The sequence below is a fragment of the Platichthys flesus genome, chromosome 16 (assembly GCF_949316205.1).
Source record: "Platichthys flesus chromosome 16, fPlaFle2.1, whole genome shotgun sequence".
NCBI lineage: Eukaryota > Metazoa > Chordata > Actinopteri > Pleuronectiformes > Pleuronectidae > Platichthys > Platichthys flesus.
In genome coordinates, this window is record NC_084960.1 from 9197035 (window position 1) to 9215108 (window position 18074).

Here is an 18074-nt window from a genome sequence, read left to right on the forward strand (position 1 = left end):
TTATAAGGGATGATGATGATGATATGATGTGATGATGACAATGGTGACGATGTCATGATGATGTGATGATGATGATGATGATGTAATGATGATGATGATGATGATGATGATGATAATGATGATGATGATGATGATGACTATGGCGACGATGTGATATTGATGGGATGTTGGTGATGATGATAATAATGTGATGATGATGGTCATGATGATCATGATGATGATGATGATGAGTAGGAGTATGAGGATGAGGATGTGATGATGATGATCAAGATGGTGAAGATGATGATGATGATGATGATGATGATGATGATGATTATGATGAGGATGAGGATGATGATGACGGTGATGGTGATGATGTGATGATGAGATGATAATGATCAAGATGATGAAGATTATGATGATGATGATGATGATGATGATGTGATGATGAGGATGTGATGATGATGATGATGATGATGACGAAGATGATGATGAGGATGAGGATGATGATGAGATGATGATCCAGATGGTGAAGATGATGATGACGACGATGACGATTATAATGATGATGATGATTATGATGATGATGATGGTGATGATGATGATGATGATGACCATGATGGTGATATGACATTATATTATAAACCAAAAGATTTACCATGTATAATATAATATATATATATATTTATTATCATATATACATATTTAAGTTATATTCCAGTATTATTACTTTTTGTTGTTAATTAAAGTTTCAATAGTACCGATCAACTCAGAATAACCTTAGTGTAACTTCTTGCACATCACCACAGCTCACTCTCTAACTGCCGCTGAAAGTTGTTTTGTTATATTGCATCATAATTAGCAATTTGTCACAGTAACAGACTTGCATGGTAAAATCGATGTCTTTGCTGTCTGCTAAAAGTGATATAGTGTTGGGGAATCCTTGTGTTGAGAGAAAGTGCATCATCTTGTGGGAAAGCCCCGTTAAAACCACACACAGTTGTGACACCTAGGTTCCAGCAGGGGGAGCCGCAGGCCCACACATTCCAAAGCAAGTGCACAGTGACCTCCTGTCGCGCAGTAGTATTGCAGGTAGTGGCATCTCGTGCCTTGGCTCCATGGCTGTCTGAGATCTTTTATCAGATCCGTTACTGCTGGAAAAACACCTGGTGTTTAACGTGAGGGTTGATTTTGTTGCTCTCTCATGTGCACCATCGCCCCTCTAAACAGCTCTACAGCCACAACAGCATCAAGTGATTTTAAATAACTGCTGATGCAAACAGGAAGACATACACCCCAGTATATATCTCTGATAAGCAGGCCCGTCCTCTGCAGTGGGGAGTGGAGCCCCCGTGCGTAGCTTTTGGCAGGGCAGGCGTGGTAAATGAGCGGCCCTCACTGATGGGGATGGCAACATTAATTGTGGCGCAGGCTGTGGGTCTGAGAACTGGGGCAGACACCTGCTGCAGAAGTGGGTGAAGATGAAGAATGCTGCCCTAGATTGCCCACCAGCTCACCTAAACCCAACCCGCTGAATTAATCAACTCTTCAGAGGCCATCCGGTTGTCTGGGGCAGGCATCCGAGGGAGGAAGGGGGGCAAAGGTCACACAGACCTGTAGGAGCATCCTCAGTGTAAGACAGAGAGAGAGATGAGGAACAATACCAGGCTGCAATGTTGCAGAGGCACTGGGATTTACACTTGCCCTGCAGCGTGGAGTGGTAAGATGTAGCACGTCTTCAGCCATCTGCCTCTTTGTCTCTGCAAGTTCTCTCCTGAGAGGTGTTTTGAATGTGGTGGGGTGGAGATGCTGCTGAGGAGGGTGATGTTTGATGAGGTGCGCTGAGACAGAGGGGGTGTTTGGGGGCCCCACGGGGAGCAGAGATGACTAACTCACTACTCCTCCTAATCTAGGACAAGCACACCTAGACATCCTTCATGACTCTAATGTTTTACTCGTGTCGGGCCAAAAATATGTCCACTGAGGTTAGCCAAAGTGGGTCGCCCAGCAGCTTTTTTTGGATCACAGAAAAAGAAATTGTGCCATCTAAATGATCGCTGTCTTCTAACACCCACCCTGGATGACGGAAAAAAAAAGTCAGTCCCCTCCAGTTTATTTTTACAAGTATCAAACTGGGTCAATGACACCACAGAAGACCACCAACCCCAATTTAAACAGTGTTTAAAAGCATCAAAAAAGCAATGTAGCAACACTTAAAATCCTTTTTCAAAACATTTTTATTGGTCTTATAGAAAATAAAGTAAGCTGTATCAACAAACATACAATATATACATCAATAACTTAGACACCTCGGAGAACCACGTTTAAATCCACAGTTGTAACTGTATATATGAATACATAGTACTTATCTACAGATTGCAAAAAGTACAATAATTTAATTTATAAATAGTTACAATTAACTATCGTCTGTTTTCATACAAAGTACTACAATATTTTATTACAACCCATACAGAAAAATAACAAAACAGATTATTTACTTTGTATTACTCGCTGTATTCAGATCTTTATACCTTGGAAACACAGACCCTCTCCATGGAGTAAGAGGGGGACGAACCTGCACAGTCAACTGTTTACAAAGCATAAATTCATGTAAAAACAAAAGCCAATGTCTGGAGAGCTCCTAAATTCAACCACCCCACAAGTGCTGTTATTTATTCTCTCTAACAAGTTGCTTGTGAAAACACGAAACTAACAAACAAACAAAAACAAAAAAACAAAAAAGAAATAACCACAACCGATTAAAATGTAAATCTGCAGAACAAATTACAGTGTTAAGATCAATTCCAAATACACACTCAACATGTAATGAGAACAGAAACACTGCGAGTGGTGCTACAGCAAACGACAAGCATTAATGACTGGTGTAGCAGCAGAGGAACCTCAATCACACAAAAACACACACACACACACACAGACAGACTCACAAAACCTGGCATACCGAGGGGAAATAAAATAACCCAAAACAGATATTGCAAGAGGCCCTTGTGACAGAATCTATTGTTGCATCCATTTCCACTCAGTGCACAAAACCTAAGACACTGTATATTACAGCAATATCTTTGAGTCAGATATCCGAGTCCGATTTATGGATCTGCAATTCAGTTAATTTAAGACCAGAGTAATGAGGGAGTAAGGCTCGAGTGCAACCCCATGGTTCCTTTTAATAAACAGTATACACTGTTACACTGTTAGCTCCTATAAAACAAGGGCCAGGGATGCAAAGTCTGAGGGCAAAATAAAACTTTATACAAACTAAAATCTACAAAACAGCAAGGTTTATTAAATAACAGACCATAGTCACTTTGACAATATTGATTACTCTTACATCTACTCTTTCACACCTTTTCCACTGAGTTGCATATTAAGGGTCACTTTTCACAATGGTGATTAATACCTACTGTAGCTACATACTATACAACCGTATGTGTGAGAAGGAGAGACTCGTCATCTCTGGCGGAGATTGAGATATTGGTCGACGGTGCCGCTCGAACACCTTAAAAGACACTTGACATGAAAAAGATTCACTCCACAGGACAGCCACAGCAATTAACGACGCCAACATCAATACTGGGCTATGTCAAGAGTCGGATACATATTTTTCCCACAGTTAACCAGTCAATGTAGACAGCTAAGCATGTTGACGAGATGAGGATAGCGTAGGCAACTGGCGCACAGACGATAGACCCAGCGCCCAGGTCTCCGGCAGGGAGTTTTGCTGAGGCGCGGTTTTGAGAGGGACTGTAGATTAACACCTCGCCGACACCGTACGACTTTCTGACCAGCAGGAGTGAGAGTGAGTCGTGGATGAAGTGCATTCTGTTAATGTCATTACACAACTACTTTCACCTTGAGGTGTAAAACTGCTTCACTGTTAAATTCCTTTTAGAGGACCAGGAGAGCGACGCGACACTTGGCACAGAGGGAGCGCTGCTGGCAGCTGTTGTTGATTGTAATTCTACGGGTCCGTGCTGTGTCTCTTTCTGAGTGAGGATTGAAGCCCTTTATGACATGTATATTATTATTAAAAAAAAAAATGAACAGAGCTGCCATCCCCGCTTTTCATCTAGAATGGTTTGTTCATTTTTAGAGTAACCTGTTTTGTCCTGAGCAAAACAAGCAGGAGCTTAGTGCATACAAAACCTCAGCCAAACTCTACCGCCTTTAATCTGACAATCTGAAGACCAGTGGGTAAATTTACACAAGAGATGCTGCACCATTTGGCGACTTATCCTTTGAGTTCACTGATGCAATTTACAGTCTTGAGGAATTGCAGGGTTTCAAAACAAACAGGTAAACAATAAAAACGGTTGTTAACTTCACATTTCCTTTAGTGTGCGGGAAGGTAAATTTGATTGGTTACTTGTTCTATTTCTGGGATCTAATTCAGACTAATTAAATGGCGGAAGTAAATACAACAATTAAATGTGCCCTTTAATGGAGTCATTTCCTTTCAGGTTGCAGACAATGTATTTAGAGGGCATCCAGCACCAGGTGCAACCATAATTCAGATTCTGTAATGACAGGTTCACTTTGAGCTTCAGGTAAAAGCCTTTGAATTAATGTCCACTAAAGCCATTTCACCCACTTCTGTCTAACATGGGTCAACGTGGTAAACTCTTAACGACAATATGATTTGTAACTAACACCGAGGAAGCGGAGGATATCACAGATGCCGATACGCACAAAGACAATTGACCTTGTTTACACCACCTAGTTTAGCTCTACAGATTTGTATTTGTTTTTAAATAGCACAGCATTGACATCTACACAGTGAACGACACTGCCAACTTGTCACTGACACATCACATCACGCGCTACCCCACAGTACGCGCCTAGTCACTAGAAAAAGCTATCAGACTTCAATAGTAAGCCACTTTCGGTACAATTGCAAAAAAGATGTCACAGGATTATTTATTTTTTTACTTTTTCTTTTTCTGTATTTCTATAAATAATGGAAGGTTATCTACCAAGTAATAAAAATCAAGAACCCAACATTAGACAAAGTTTTCTACACCTTAACAATTCAAACAGTAAAGCTTGTGTAAAGATTTTTTTTCTTTTTGGAAATATCTGAGGGCCCTGTCGACAAGTAATTACAAAAAAATGCAATATATATCTGTTAAACAAAAACGGCTCCAACAGATTTTCTTTATGAGCAAAAACTATGTTTCAAAAATGCTTGTGGATTTCACTGTCCCCACAACACATGAGGATATTACTGTGATAACATTCAGATTTTCCGATATTGTAGAAGAATCTTGTCATATTGAGATGGCACTCGGGCTCTGAAGCAAAATCATTACGAGTTGCTGATCAGCTCTAACGTTTCCACTTAACCATAAATATGCAAGACCTCTTTGTATTTTCAGTGCATACGTATATTATTGCATCTACCAGTCATATTGATAATGACGAGTTCATTAAAGCCTGTCACACATGAATAAACAGAAATTAATGCTAGATTTGAGAGCATTATTTCACGCTTATATTCCTGACAGACGACCAACAAAATCACAAATAGGATTAATTTACTAGTTTTGGGTTAGTCAGGCTGTTTTGAAGACATCTGTAGCATCCACACCATGATCCTGCGACCAATTGTTATTAACCGAATTAAAAGTCAGTGCATAACAACAAGCAAAAGGGTTTTAAAGGAGACATGTTATGCTTTTTGAACTTTTTCCTTTCCTCTAGTTTGTTATGTAGGTTTTTTTGTGTTTATAAAAAGGTCTGCAAAGTTAAAAGCCCAAGGTCTGTGGTAAGGGAAGCTCTTCTCCTGAAGCCAGTAGTCCGACCGATACTTCAGCGTCGCGTTTGCATAATGGACACCTATTGGCAAGCCTGGCATGCACCATAACAAAGCTAGGTAGGTCGAGAGTGGCAATCGGGAAGAGTTTAATAGCTGCATCATCTTGCAGTGGAGACACTGAACCCTTAAGTGCATGAAAGCAAGTGCTGAAGTCTTCACTTCCAAAAGAGGATGGGTTGAAGAGCCAGGGGTTGAAATGTATTTTCAATATTACTCGTCCTTGACAATACATCTCCAACCTTCTCTTGTTCCAGTCAGTTCATTTCATGCTTCCTGGTTGTGGCTTAGCTGTAGCTCAATTGGAGGCCTTGGCCAACATGCTGGCCAACATTGTTATGACATTTTTTTTGTGAGTCCACATCTACCTAAAACTGTGCAAGAAGTAAGGTTATTGTTTATCAATCTTAACATGTTTAACAGTGTTTCAAGATTGCGACCATTAACTTTGGGCATTTTTGCTGCTGCTCTGTTTACTTACGAGTTTTATTTTATTTCGATTTTGGACATTTAATTAATTGCTTTGTGGACCACGACAATGATTTTAGAACATGGACAGTTAGCCTAGCCGTTGACTGACCTTGTTTCAAGCCTTTTGCTATTGGTAGCATGGCTGTTTGGGACATTTTTACACTGAGGCCAAACAGTTATTCTACAGTGTAGAATTTCCCCAGTCAGCATTTTCGTTTTCAGGGAGGGGGAACCTTTAAAATTGACAGGAGCTTCAGACAGAGGCTGAGAGGTAGAGATCCGCCAATGGACAGTGATGTTTTTTCTTAATATTAGAGCATGTAAACCTTTTCAAATAACAACCCACAATAAAATGATGACCTAATTAAGAGTATAAGATGTCTCCTTTAAGTAAGACAAACCCAGGCTCTTTCTGTTGTTTATGTTGCAAAATCTCCAATACTTGGGACGGAAAAGTCTGAAGACCTAAGTCTTACAGCTAGCTGACAAATCATTTAGTATCTTACCAAAAACCATCAACAGGCCCTTAACAGTCAGGCAATCAATGCCACCCAATATTGCCTTCTTGAATACTTGTGACCGGAATTCACATTTTAAGTGAAATGTGTTAGTATTGCCAATACATCACAATTTTTACTGTCAAATCCTGACATGTACAATTTGATTGTGTCATCTTATAGCACAACATGTCTGTTGACAAGTGCAGACTGCTGAGTCGTACTTTAAGGGTGACATTGGGAAGCATATTTTTAGGGTTAGTGCCAAGGGGTAAAACTGAGAACTTACACAGTTGATCCTGTGCCATGTTATAATGCACTGACTAATCTTGAAAACTTCCTCCCGCTCTTTCTGCTACTACGACCTAGCCTGCGTTTTGGATTTTACGATGGTGATGACACTGGTTGCAGCTACTTTACCAGGGATGAGGGGACCTATGACAGATGCCATTGGTCCCCTGGCTGAGATGACGGGGTTGCGGGCCACAGTCCTGGCAAAGCTCTGGAGAGCCTCATACTTTGAACGCAGAGCGTCCAGCTCCACCTTCATGCTGGCATTCTCTGTGGCCAGCTTGTCCACTTCTTGCTGCAGCAGAGACTTTTGCTTCTCCAGCTCCTCTTTTTGGGTGACACGCTTTACTCGGCAGCTGGCAGCATAGCCCCGGTTCTTAAGGGTGCGCCGCCGCTGTTTCAGCTGCACGATCTCCTCCTTCGTCAGCCCCCGCAGATGCTGGTTCAGCTCCCGCACTGACATGGTCACCAGCTCGTCATCCGTCAGGCTGGTGCCATTTTCCCCTGGCTCCCGTTTCACCTGTGCATAGGGGTTAGATGGTGTTATAAATACAATTATTCACACTGACACAGTGTTACTTTTGTGTCATGCAAGCTATTTACCTTCAAGGCCTTGTTTCCCTTGTTTGGGGTAGTCATGCCACGAGTCCACCTGTAATGCTGGTTGTTCTGCAGGTAAGAAAATACTATTAGTATGATACCGCTAGAAAAACTAGGAGGAAGCAAATTTCTTTGAAATATCAGTAATGTATTAAAGTGCAATGCAGCTACAGCGTGACTCAGTCCTTGCACAAAGAGGGTCAAGGACTCCAGACTTCCCTCTAAGTGTTGCCAAGTCTGTTGAGCGAATCCTACCTGGACTATTGCTGCCACTAAGGACAAATAACCTGCTGGCATATGCACGTCCCTTTCCAACATAGGTCAATTTGAGTAGGACGAGGCCGAACAAGTCCTTAAAGGTTTCTCACTTGAATCCTGCATTGCATTAAAGTGGAGAAGTGGGGTGAGTCACAAGCAGAGTGACATTTTATTCAGATGGCAGCAGTTCACAATGATTTCTTGGAAAACAAAAATTGTATTACTTGCAGCCTTTCAGGGAACAAGGAGCCATGGATATGAATGGACTGAAAAAGACTGAAGTTTTTCTTTTTCTTCAGATCATACATCATTACCTAAACACATTCATAAAAAGGGACACGGGCAGGGTTTCCCAGTACAAGCCATCCAGCCTACACAGTCACACCTGCCTAGATTTATGTGGGACTTTAATCCCATAAATCAATGAAATAAAGGGATATGCTCAAACCACTGCAGAGCTTCAAATACCATCCAGAATAAAAGCACTGCACTGCAGTTTATTCTGCAATGTCAGAACTGAGGGAGCACCAGGAGAAGAAGCTGGGCTGGAAAGAAATCTAACCCACTGGTGTTAAGACCGACAGAAGGTTGGGTGCCTTTCACTGTGTGAGCTCTGTCACCAGATAAGTACGTGCTCACATCTACACACACACGTGCACACACACACTCATGGCCCTGGGTGCTTTACAGTACACGCAGCAAATGCTGTGTCGGTGACACAGGCACCCACCACTGTCAGCCCAGCCAGCACATTGCCTTAGTAAGCTGATTACACAGCCCATCGGTGTGTGTTTGTACAGAGCACATAAACAAATGCATGTGGGCTCTTACAACTGCATCAAAAGAGGAGACAAAAAATCCCAAAAGGGAGGACTGTCTGCGAACAATGTTTTTGTAGCCTACATGCCCACATAGCCAGTCATCATGTGCATGTGTGATCTGTGCGGAGAAGCTCCGTGAGGGAAGGAAAAGAAAAAAGAAGCACGTGAGTCTCAGCTCTGCAGTGCACTAAGATGGCCAGGATATTTCCATGGCAACAATAGTGTGCTACAGGTGGACCGGTCACCTGAGCCAAACAGGGAGAGACAGGCGCTTGTTAAAAATGACCTGAATACGACACTATCACACAGGCTGGGGACATAACATGAGGTCAGATTGTGACTTGGATTCTTGATGCTTTCCCTTCAAAGAGTCCTCTGGCTGTGCATAAAATGGCAATGTTTCTCAATGCCTCGGATGCCCATTTAAAAATCCTTTCAGGATCTACAAAGGACTTTTTAAATGTGATACTTTTCATCTCTTTTGGGATGCCTATGAATAGCAGACTGATAGTAACACCTACGTTTCACTGGCCTTTGTGGTGACTCATTTCCAGTAAGCATTTGGACCACAGATGCAAAACATAATGGGATAATGGTCTGCCTGATGATGCACAGATAATGGACAAATAGACAGGAAAGTACTCCACTAATAGCTACTGGGATGAGAGTGGGAAGGGGGAAAGGCTGCATCTTCCAAATTTCCAACTGAACCCATATTCCCCTCAGCAGCTTGGACCCAACATTGTTCAAAAAACAAGTTGGAGTCTTGAAAATGGGGGGAGATGGGACAATGTCCAGGTCGAGGAGTCGCACTCTGTCACACAGCTGTGTAGGGTAACATGGCTTGGCGCGTTAAAAGCTCACCATACGACACCGTGGAAGGACTGTGCCCAGGCTGCAACCCTCCAGCACGGGCTGCTGCCAACAGACGGCTACCAGTGACAGGGCATGGCAGCACAACACAGACAAGGTCCAATGCACAGCTGCTCCCTTCCACTACAAGGCATTTCTTACCTCGCGGAGACACTCACACACAGAGGCAAAGAAAGGAAAAACACAATCATACACCCCCCCCAGCCCTGCTTAATTGCAAAAGAATGCCTTTGGATTTGACAAGTTCCCTTTCTCTATGGTTGTCATCAAGTACATGTATTTTCTCCTCTAGTCATTTCAGGTTAAGGAGCAGGAGGTGAAAGCTCCAAAGAGTGGAGCAGGGGGTCAGCGCAGGTAGGGAGCAAGAGGGGGGGGGGACACAAGACATCTTTTGTCGAGGCTTGCTGAATTTGTATGAATTGCCTGGAAGAATGCTGACAAATCAGAGCTGATTGCTTGTGGAGGAGAGACATCACACCCACAGGAAATAGAAAATGCTGAGTGTGGTCACCCAGAGAAAGAGAAGGAGGGGATGGTGAGAGAGAGAGAGAGAGAGAGAGGGAGAGAGAGATAGAGAGAGAGAGAGAGAGACGGACGGACGGACGGACGGACGGAGAAAGAGAGACGGACCGAGAAAGAGGGTGAGAAGAAAAAGAGAGAGAGAGCAAACAGCCTTGTGAAAAATGCATGCTCGACACATTTAGAGGAGCTTGAGAAGAACAGGTTGAGAGAGAGAGAGAGAGAGAGAGAGAGAGGAAAAAAAAATACTGATCTCAGCAAGGACCAAAACCAAGGTGCCAATTAAGAAGTTGTGAAGTTGAACTAACACGATGAGAGCAACCCAGCCAACCTTCAAACGCTGTCTGTGTTCATCTAAATCTATGGAGAGAAGCTCACGAAGGTGGGGTCGACTTAGGTTGAGACTCAAGTGGGAGCAACAAATATATATATAAGAAATAAATGGGATAAATGCTGATGTGACATGATAGGTCCGGCCTTGAGCCTGTGTCATGTTTTAATGATCTCATCCCCTCCACAGACTCTCCCCAGGGGGGCTGCCAAGGATGGACACCATTAGCTAGGGGACCCTTTGTTGAGGGGGAACCGAGGCTACAGCATCCAGGCACTGCATCCCCTGATGAATATTTATCACTGTCGTTCGCTGCCTAAGGTGGGGGTAGGAGACAGAGGCGGGGGTAGGAGGCTGAATAAAGATGCTCAGGAGGTGATTCCTCAAGGATACAGCCAAGGCTCGTCAATCAACGGTTGTCTCTAAAATGGCTGTAGGCTGGTGGGGGCGGCGAGGGGGGGAGGGGGGGAAGAGGTGGGGGTGGTGGTGGATTTCTGGTACGGAAGGTGGCGAGGATGGTGGCTGAGGACTGCAGGGAGAGCCAGCTCCACTTGACAGCAGTGTAACAAGATTATCAGGGCCATAAGTGCAAACAAAAACCCCAGCAACCTGCCTCAGAACCCAGATTACGACAGCGCCCGCTCTCTGAATACTAAACATGGCTGGGGAGGACTTATGTGGAGCGAGCTTCACGGAGACATGACAGCGGATTGCACATCACGCAACGGATCGCATGCGCACGTGCCCACACAGAGACTGATTACCAAAACCACACAAGCACATATAAATTCAACTTGTCATGATCAATTCTTGAAATGAGGCGTCCGAGCACTTGGCACTGGCAGCTTGCTAATGAAGTGAATGAAACTAGACAGTGGAAGTGCATGCTGATGAAAGACTGTTTTCAGGAAAGCACGGGCAGCATCCAACAATGGCAACTCCGTTCTGTGAAACTAACAGCTGCATATTATCTCAGAGCAAACAATACATTTCAGTCCAAAAGAGAAGAGACACAAAGTGGCTCATTTAGCTTATAAACCGATTTAATTCTCTTTCTTCTGCTACAACCAAACTTGCAAAGAAGGTCTGTACATCTATAGATCAATGGCCCAGGTGATAAAAAGGCCCTATAGGAGACAGAATGGTTTAGCACCACCTTGAACTCAGTCTTTGCAAAAAACCTGCAAGTCGATTAACACGACACAAAAGAAGAAAGCTGGATGTGAAGTTGGTACGATCACCTATTCAGTTTCCCCCGATCAATAATGTATGAGGGTCGTAGTCTCTCGACCCTTTATCATGGACTTTCCACAGGAAACAGTATGATGATCACCACAAAGATACCGAAAAGCACAAGTGAAAAATAAGGGGAAATGTCAGCGGCTCTCTAATCACGCTTAGGCTCATTAATTTATACTCTGTGCTCATCTGTTGTACCGTCCACTTGCTGTTTCAGGGTTGAGATTCTTAATGCAGCCAGGCAACATGCATGCCATAAATAGTCATTCTCAACACTTCATGCCTGATCAGAGTCACTACTTTTACTCCCTCCCTTCTAATTCAGAGTTGAAAAGATCGCTTAGATATTCAGATCTAATCATTCCTCCCTTCAGCTGAGTGAAGTCAATTATCAAGCGAGCTCCATGTGTCGGGCGCCATTTAACTGCAAATTAAAAACCAGACTCCTCTGATAGCTCGGGAAGAGTTACTGGAAGACTGGTGTAAACTTGTGTATGGAGACAACAGTGTGTAAAGCGTGTCTGTGTGAGAGAGAAGGGTAAGACTGTTAGAGGGGAGGGAAGCTATTAACTACTAAGTATTCAGAGCGTGAAATAAGAGTGACAAAAATGGGGAGAGGGGAAATCATTCAGCAGCTTTCAGAGGGAAATGTGATACGCTTGTGGTAGAGGGGAAATACTGAGCCCATACTTTTGATTTGGGTTTAAGGGCAATATCAAAATAGCAAGTAACGAAAATCATATCTTAAATTTTTAAATAAATACAATAGTGCTGTTAGCAACAATCTGTTCATCATCCTTAGTACAATGGATATATTCTAGAAGGATAATTGGGATTTGATGTTTTATCCAAAGATGTAGATGCTTGCTGCATATAAAAGGTAATCGACTGAGGAGAGTATAATCAGCACATGATTTGGATATTCGCAGAAAATTCAATCCAATTCCTTTAAATAAAAATCTGTGCACAGGTTGTTAGAGGCAATTGGGAAAGTCAGGAAGGTGTCATTTTTCAAGTTATCTTGTTTACACATTGGTAATAAAGACAGTGATTAATGCATTTAAATGGCTTCTTTCTTATACAGCCTAGTGCTTTTGAAGCAGAAAAATGCTAAATAGGTACCATCAGCGCTAAAGTAAGATTAGCCTTTATGGATAAAGACAAATAATTAATTATACAGTCTCATTTGCTTCAATCAGTTTAAAATATTTAAGTTGTTATAAGGTTGAGATAAACAGTGAGTGACAGAACCAGAGAACATTAAAAATCTTAAAATATTGTACAACTTCATGTCTTTTCCTACCACACAATAATATCCACATTTTTTTCGACCAAAAGGTTTACATACACAACTAATACTAATTATGTGTCACTATTTAAAAATAGACACCATAAAATGATGCACTGTGATAGAGTCTGGCTTTGAAAAGCCCCATATGGATTCTAGTGGGTTGTACCATGCAGATGAGCATGTGGCACATTTATGTCGTAAATTTGCATCTAGTTCATGTGGTTTAAAGTGAAAACATGAATCACTTCCCTCGGGGGATTTTTTATTTTCTGAAGTCACTGATAATGTGAGGGTTATTTAAAGGGACTCGGGCTGCGCTGGTTTGCATTAACCAATGTTTCGATATTTACAGAATCCATTTCCAAGCTCAGCAGATGCTGTTTACTCTTGAAGCTGCCCTGTTACTATAAGCAGCAGGACAAGAGGAGAGACTTCATTGGTCTTCCACATTATCTGCCTGGAGGACCTGATTAAACAGAATAGCTCTTGATACTTCGGCCTTGCACTGGCAGAGGTAGGAAGGATTGCAGGCGACCCACACACTGGCAAAATATCCAGGAGCTTTACTACACTGGTTGCATACATAAGAAATGCATATCGCTCCCATATAACAGCTACAACACAGCCTCTGCAGCACAAAAGGCTAAACTACTACAGTTCTGCTAGTTTTATTGCAATTTCAAGGGAAATAATACAGAAATAATTCACGTTTTATGATTAGTGCCGCTGCACAGCTAGGATCTGAGGAGGATTCTCTTCAACTGAAACATCCCTAAGGCTATCAAATAAACAGAGCTCAGCAGCATCAACAAATAACAAAAAACAAGCAAGAAAACTAATTTATCATCACATTTTCAGATTTGATTCTGATAGTCCGCTGGCAGTTATCACCTGAAAACAACAAAGATGCTAATTTCTATTAATAATATTGTCAGCCTTCATTCAGTTCAATTATGACAAGTGATTGATGAGGTCTGCCTACGAGACATTTGATGAAGCCGCAGACTCAACGCAATTGTCCCCAAAAATTACAGAATTCAGTCTGAATTAATAATTCAGTACTAATATCAAGGGCTCAGCACTAAGGATTTGTCCTCAAGTCTACCTCAAGTGATCACTGCAATGTGCCGATGCAATCTCTGTTTGATTTCCTCACATATTTTAGTCTGAACTAAAGCTCAAAAAACTGGAACAGATTACAATCATAATCCCATATCATAGAAATGTTCAGCATTTGAGTTTGGGATTTTGAAAGGTTGCAGGTTTGATTCCCACAGCAACTAGTATGTTAGCCCACAATGTTAGAATGTTCTAGCTGAACAAGAGACTGAAGTACAAGCTGCTCACGGTGTGTACGGCAGCTAAATAATAAATAATGCCCAGAGGATGGTTTTGCTGATTAAATGTTCGTCACATTGCCTTAATGAATTAAAAAATATATTTTTATATTTATTAATAGATTGTAATTTTGTCTAATGGTGCTAGTGAAACGATGGTGACTAGAGAGAGGAGGTAATACAAATATTAAAGCTGGATCCTGCCGCATATAAAGACCAATTTAAACAGGTAGTGTACAAACTCAGAAAGCTTTCATTTGTTTACAGAGAATCAGAATTTGATTAAGTACTGATGTCATTCATAATGATCTGAGGATCCCTCCAATGTCGGTTATACACTGCTCATGTGAAGACACATTTTCCCTATCTTTTAATTTCTTAAGCCAAGAAAACTGTTTTTTTGTCTCAGTAAATGCTACAAGGAACAAGGAAACCAGCAGCTTCTTCCCTGTGTGATTCACTAGTTTTATTTTTAAGTATTGGTGCGGTCAAATAAGTTGTTTTTTAATGTCAGTTTACCACAGATGTATCCAGCACATAAATCAGGCAAGATAAAAGTAGGTTAGATGAAGAAAAAAAACAGCCACCAGTGGACCGCTCTGCTCTTACACTCCCCATGTTCTGTCCGATATTGGCTAATGTAAATTATGAACACACACAGGGCAGTAATGAACATGCAAGTCTAACTCACACAGAAAATCATCAAACGCACTCGCTACTCTGGATGAAAGTAGTACTTTGAAAAGAGGAGCGGGTATATCGCAATGCTAAGCAATCATAATCTGCATTGCACTTGCAAGAGGTTTCATCACCAGGATTCACTCCCTGTTGCAAAAAACGGGGGGAAAAAAACTATATTGATCTTTTTCTCCTTTCCTTCCAGGCATTCCCATTTCCCCGTGCAGCTTAAGCAGCACTTTTGTGGACAAATCCCACAATTGTGTTCCTTTCTTGAGGCTATTAATGGTGCTGAATAGGCGTAACCACTCCCAAGGCACAGCTGTGTTGGCCAGACAGAGGAGTTGGTGACCAGACTGTACACTAAAGTCTTGCCTTGTGTTTCATCAACCTCACATATCCTCTTCCACCTCCTCCTCTTACCACCACAACAACCTGCCCGTTCCGAGCATCGCCGCTGGGTATGAGTTGTGCGCTGGATTCACCTCTGTGGCATCCAGCCTTATTTCATCTTCGCTACCACAATGCAAGAAGCGATAAATCTCAGAGCTGATCTCCGCCACTCCCTGCCTCCATCCTCACAGCACCGCCATCCCCATTGGGCTCTTATATTGGCCCTCATCTGTTCTTGTTACCTGCAGAGAAAGGCAGAGATGGGCATTACGCTTTATTGAGAAGCCAAGCTTCTGATGTGGGCCTGGCCTGTCTGCTAAAACACACTTCAATGCCCTGCTCGCCTGAGGAGAGATGATGAAATAAGTTGAATATCGGCGCAAGCGTGGGGAACTTCTATTTGTTAAGCCCTGCCTGTGTACGCTCAACAGCTTCCAAGGTGACTTTTCCAATTGCACAGAGATTCTCTGTGGGTAATTCATTACCTGCCCTCCATAAGCGTGCACTCTAATAGGCGGTAAATTTCATCAGGGAAACAAGAGCATCTGCCAGCCCCTAAATACAAGGAGAGACAGGTTCCATTGTATTAAATGTCATAAGGAAGCTCCTTATCTATAGGATGAGAAAATTACAATCTTACGCCAACATTTAATCTCAAACACCACACAATTTAGGTGGTGTTTTCAATTTGCCATAATCCCACAATTACACATGACCCAATTTAAACAAGTCAACCGTTGCAGGACTCCTTTATAAAAATCACAGGCTTAATATATTGCTTATCATTCTTTTCTGTCTTTTTTTTAAACATGGATTTGACATCGTACTTGACACCTAAGCACTTAGTCTAAATGTACTCACACCCTGTTCGTTGGTGCACATCATGACAGAGCGCTAATAAAGCGCACATTCCCGGCTGCATGTAGATGAGAGACTATTGATAAATGCATGATGGTGATCATGACTTGATGACTGACTCGCGGGGACAGATCAGCACCGCTTCGATCCATCTCCTCGGTGATAAACATCGACCCTTATCCACCGAGCAGACCTTTGTCCGGTGGTGCCATATTTCGGGGTGGATTCTGCTCCCGTCCAAAATAAATCATTGTGATGATTCAGCATGATGACATAAAAATAAATAAATAAAAAAAAGCCCACCGCCGCTTGTTGCTCGGCTCTGATGAGAAGATAAACACTGCGCGTAATTGCCTGGTTGTGATATTAAAAGCCAAGGGCGGCGGGGGTTGGTTTGCCATTGTTGCAGGTTACCCGTGAATTGTCACTTCAGGTGAAGCAGTTCAGGAGGAAACGATGGCTTTGATGTATTTCCTAAACTGCTTTTGGAATTTTGCATGCGTTGTGAAGCTGCACACACACAAAAAGCACAACCCGTTGCTCCAGCTTTGACGATCACATTTTTGAAAATACATGTTGCAACCAACCTGATCTCGGCTGAAGCGCAGCCTCTCGCTCCCCTTTCCCGACGAGGTGATGAAGCAGCAGGTTTAAACGGCGGGAGGCGCATGAGTTGACGGACCCGCGGAGAGGAGCCGTGACACCGCGCGGACGCGAGACGAGACGCCCGGGCTCCGGCACAAAGGCGACCCGCGGTCACACAGCCGGTGACATTCCGCGACTCTTCGGTGTCTTCTCCTCCGCCACCGCCACCCCCACTACCACCGCCGCCCCTCCGCCTGGTGAGTGTGGCAAAACAACTCCCCGCCTACAACAACAAGCAAGCGAGGAAATCCCCGTGCTCAGCCGTCCTCACTACACTGCGGGTGACTCCTCAAACCGGGGAACTGCGCGTCACGGCGGGCCACCCCTCCACAACAAACCACCACCAAAAAAAACTGACATGTTATTTTATTTCTGTAATGATTTGCGGGAATGTGTACAGGAGACTCGCTGCCATCTCAGCAGAGGAGGAGCCCCGAGCTTTTTGTCAGCTCTCACCGACCACACGAGCGTTTCCGCTTAGAAAATAAACCCCTACTGCCCCGCCAACCGCTCGGCTCTCTTGTTTTGAAAAGCAAGCCCTTGACACTAGCCGCGCTAGCTTGAGGCGGTAGGTATGCTAGCCGCGCGGAGCTAGCAGCCGCGGCCAGCTTGTCAGCGGCGAGGGCGAAGGCATGCACACTCAGCACAACAGCAGCACCGCTGTGTTTGGCTGTAAAGACCCACCTGACTGACAAACGACGCTCTTCCGGAGTTGTAGCCGTGGCGGTGCTCCTCTCACAGCGGCATGCGGGCGACCAAGACCCCCGGAGCCGCAGCCGAATCGTGGGTTTCTCTGACAGGAGCGCTCCCGACGCGCCAGCTCGTGCTCTCCTTGTTGATTCCCTTTCTCCTGTATCGAAGACAGACGTCATCGTGTTTGGCCACGTGACTTCATTCATGCAGGATCTTCTTTTCTGAAACGCGAAACAATTCTCACCAAAAAAATAAAAAGTAAAAAAAACAAAAACAGTCTACACGTTGTTACAATTTAAAAACCTCAAATCTGCCAGGTGACAGCAAAACAATGCTTACTATAAACAAAAAAAACAAATAGCACCCACAAGGTTTACTTTTTCATATTTATTAATACAAGTAAATATGAAATCACCCAGCTTCATTACAACATAAAATTTCACGGTTCACATTTTGTTGATCAAATATGTAAG

At 43.1% G+C, this 18074-nt stretch overlaps 1 protein-coding gene across 2 annotated transcripts; it reads right to left on the bottom strand.

The window, feature by feature from the left end:
- Positions 1 to 2205: 2205 nt before the first annotated feature.
- On the bottom strand, positions 2206 to 17748 carry LOC133970625 (transcription factor MafG). Of its 2 annotated transcripts, none has more exons than XM_062407579.1 (3): positions 17593 to 17748; positions 7669 to 7734; positions 2206 to 7585 (listed from the first exon to the last, which is right to left on the bottom strand). In XM_062407579.1, the coding sequence occupies exons 2-3, from the start codon at positions 7702 to 7704 to the stop codon at positions 7133 to 7135; spliced, it is 489 nt and encodes a 162-aa protein (XP_062263563.1). In that variant the 5' UTR covers positions 7705 to 7734; positions 17593 to 17748; the 3' UTR covers positions 2206 to 7132. The 2 variants fall into 2 exon arrangements, with proteins under 2 accessions (XP_062263563.1, XP_062263564.1); XM_062407580.1 differs by lacking the exon at positions 17593 to 17748 and adding an exon at positions 16851 to 17421.
- Positions 17749 to 18074: the final 326 nt, after the last annotated feature.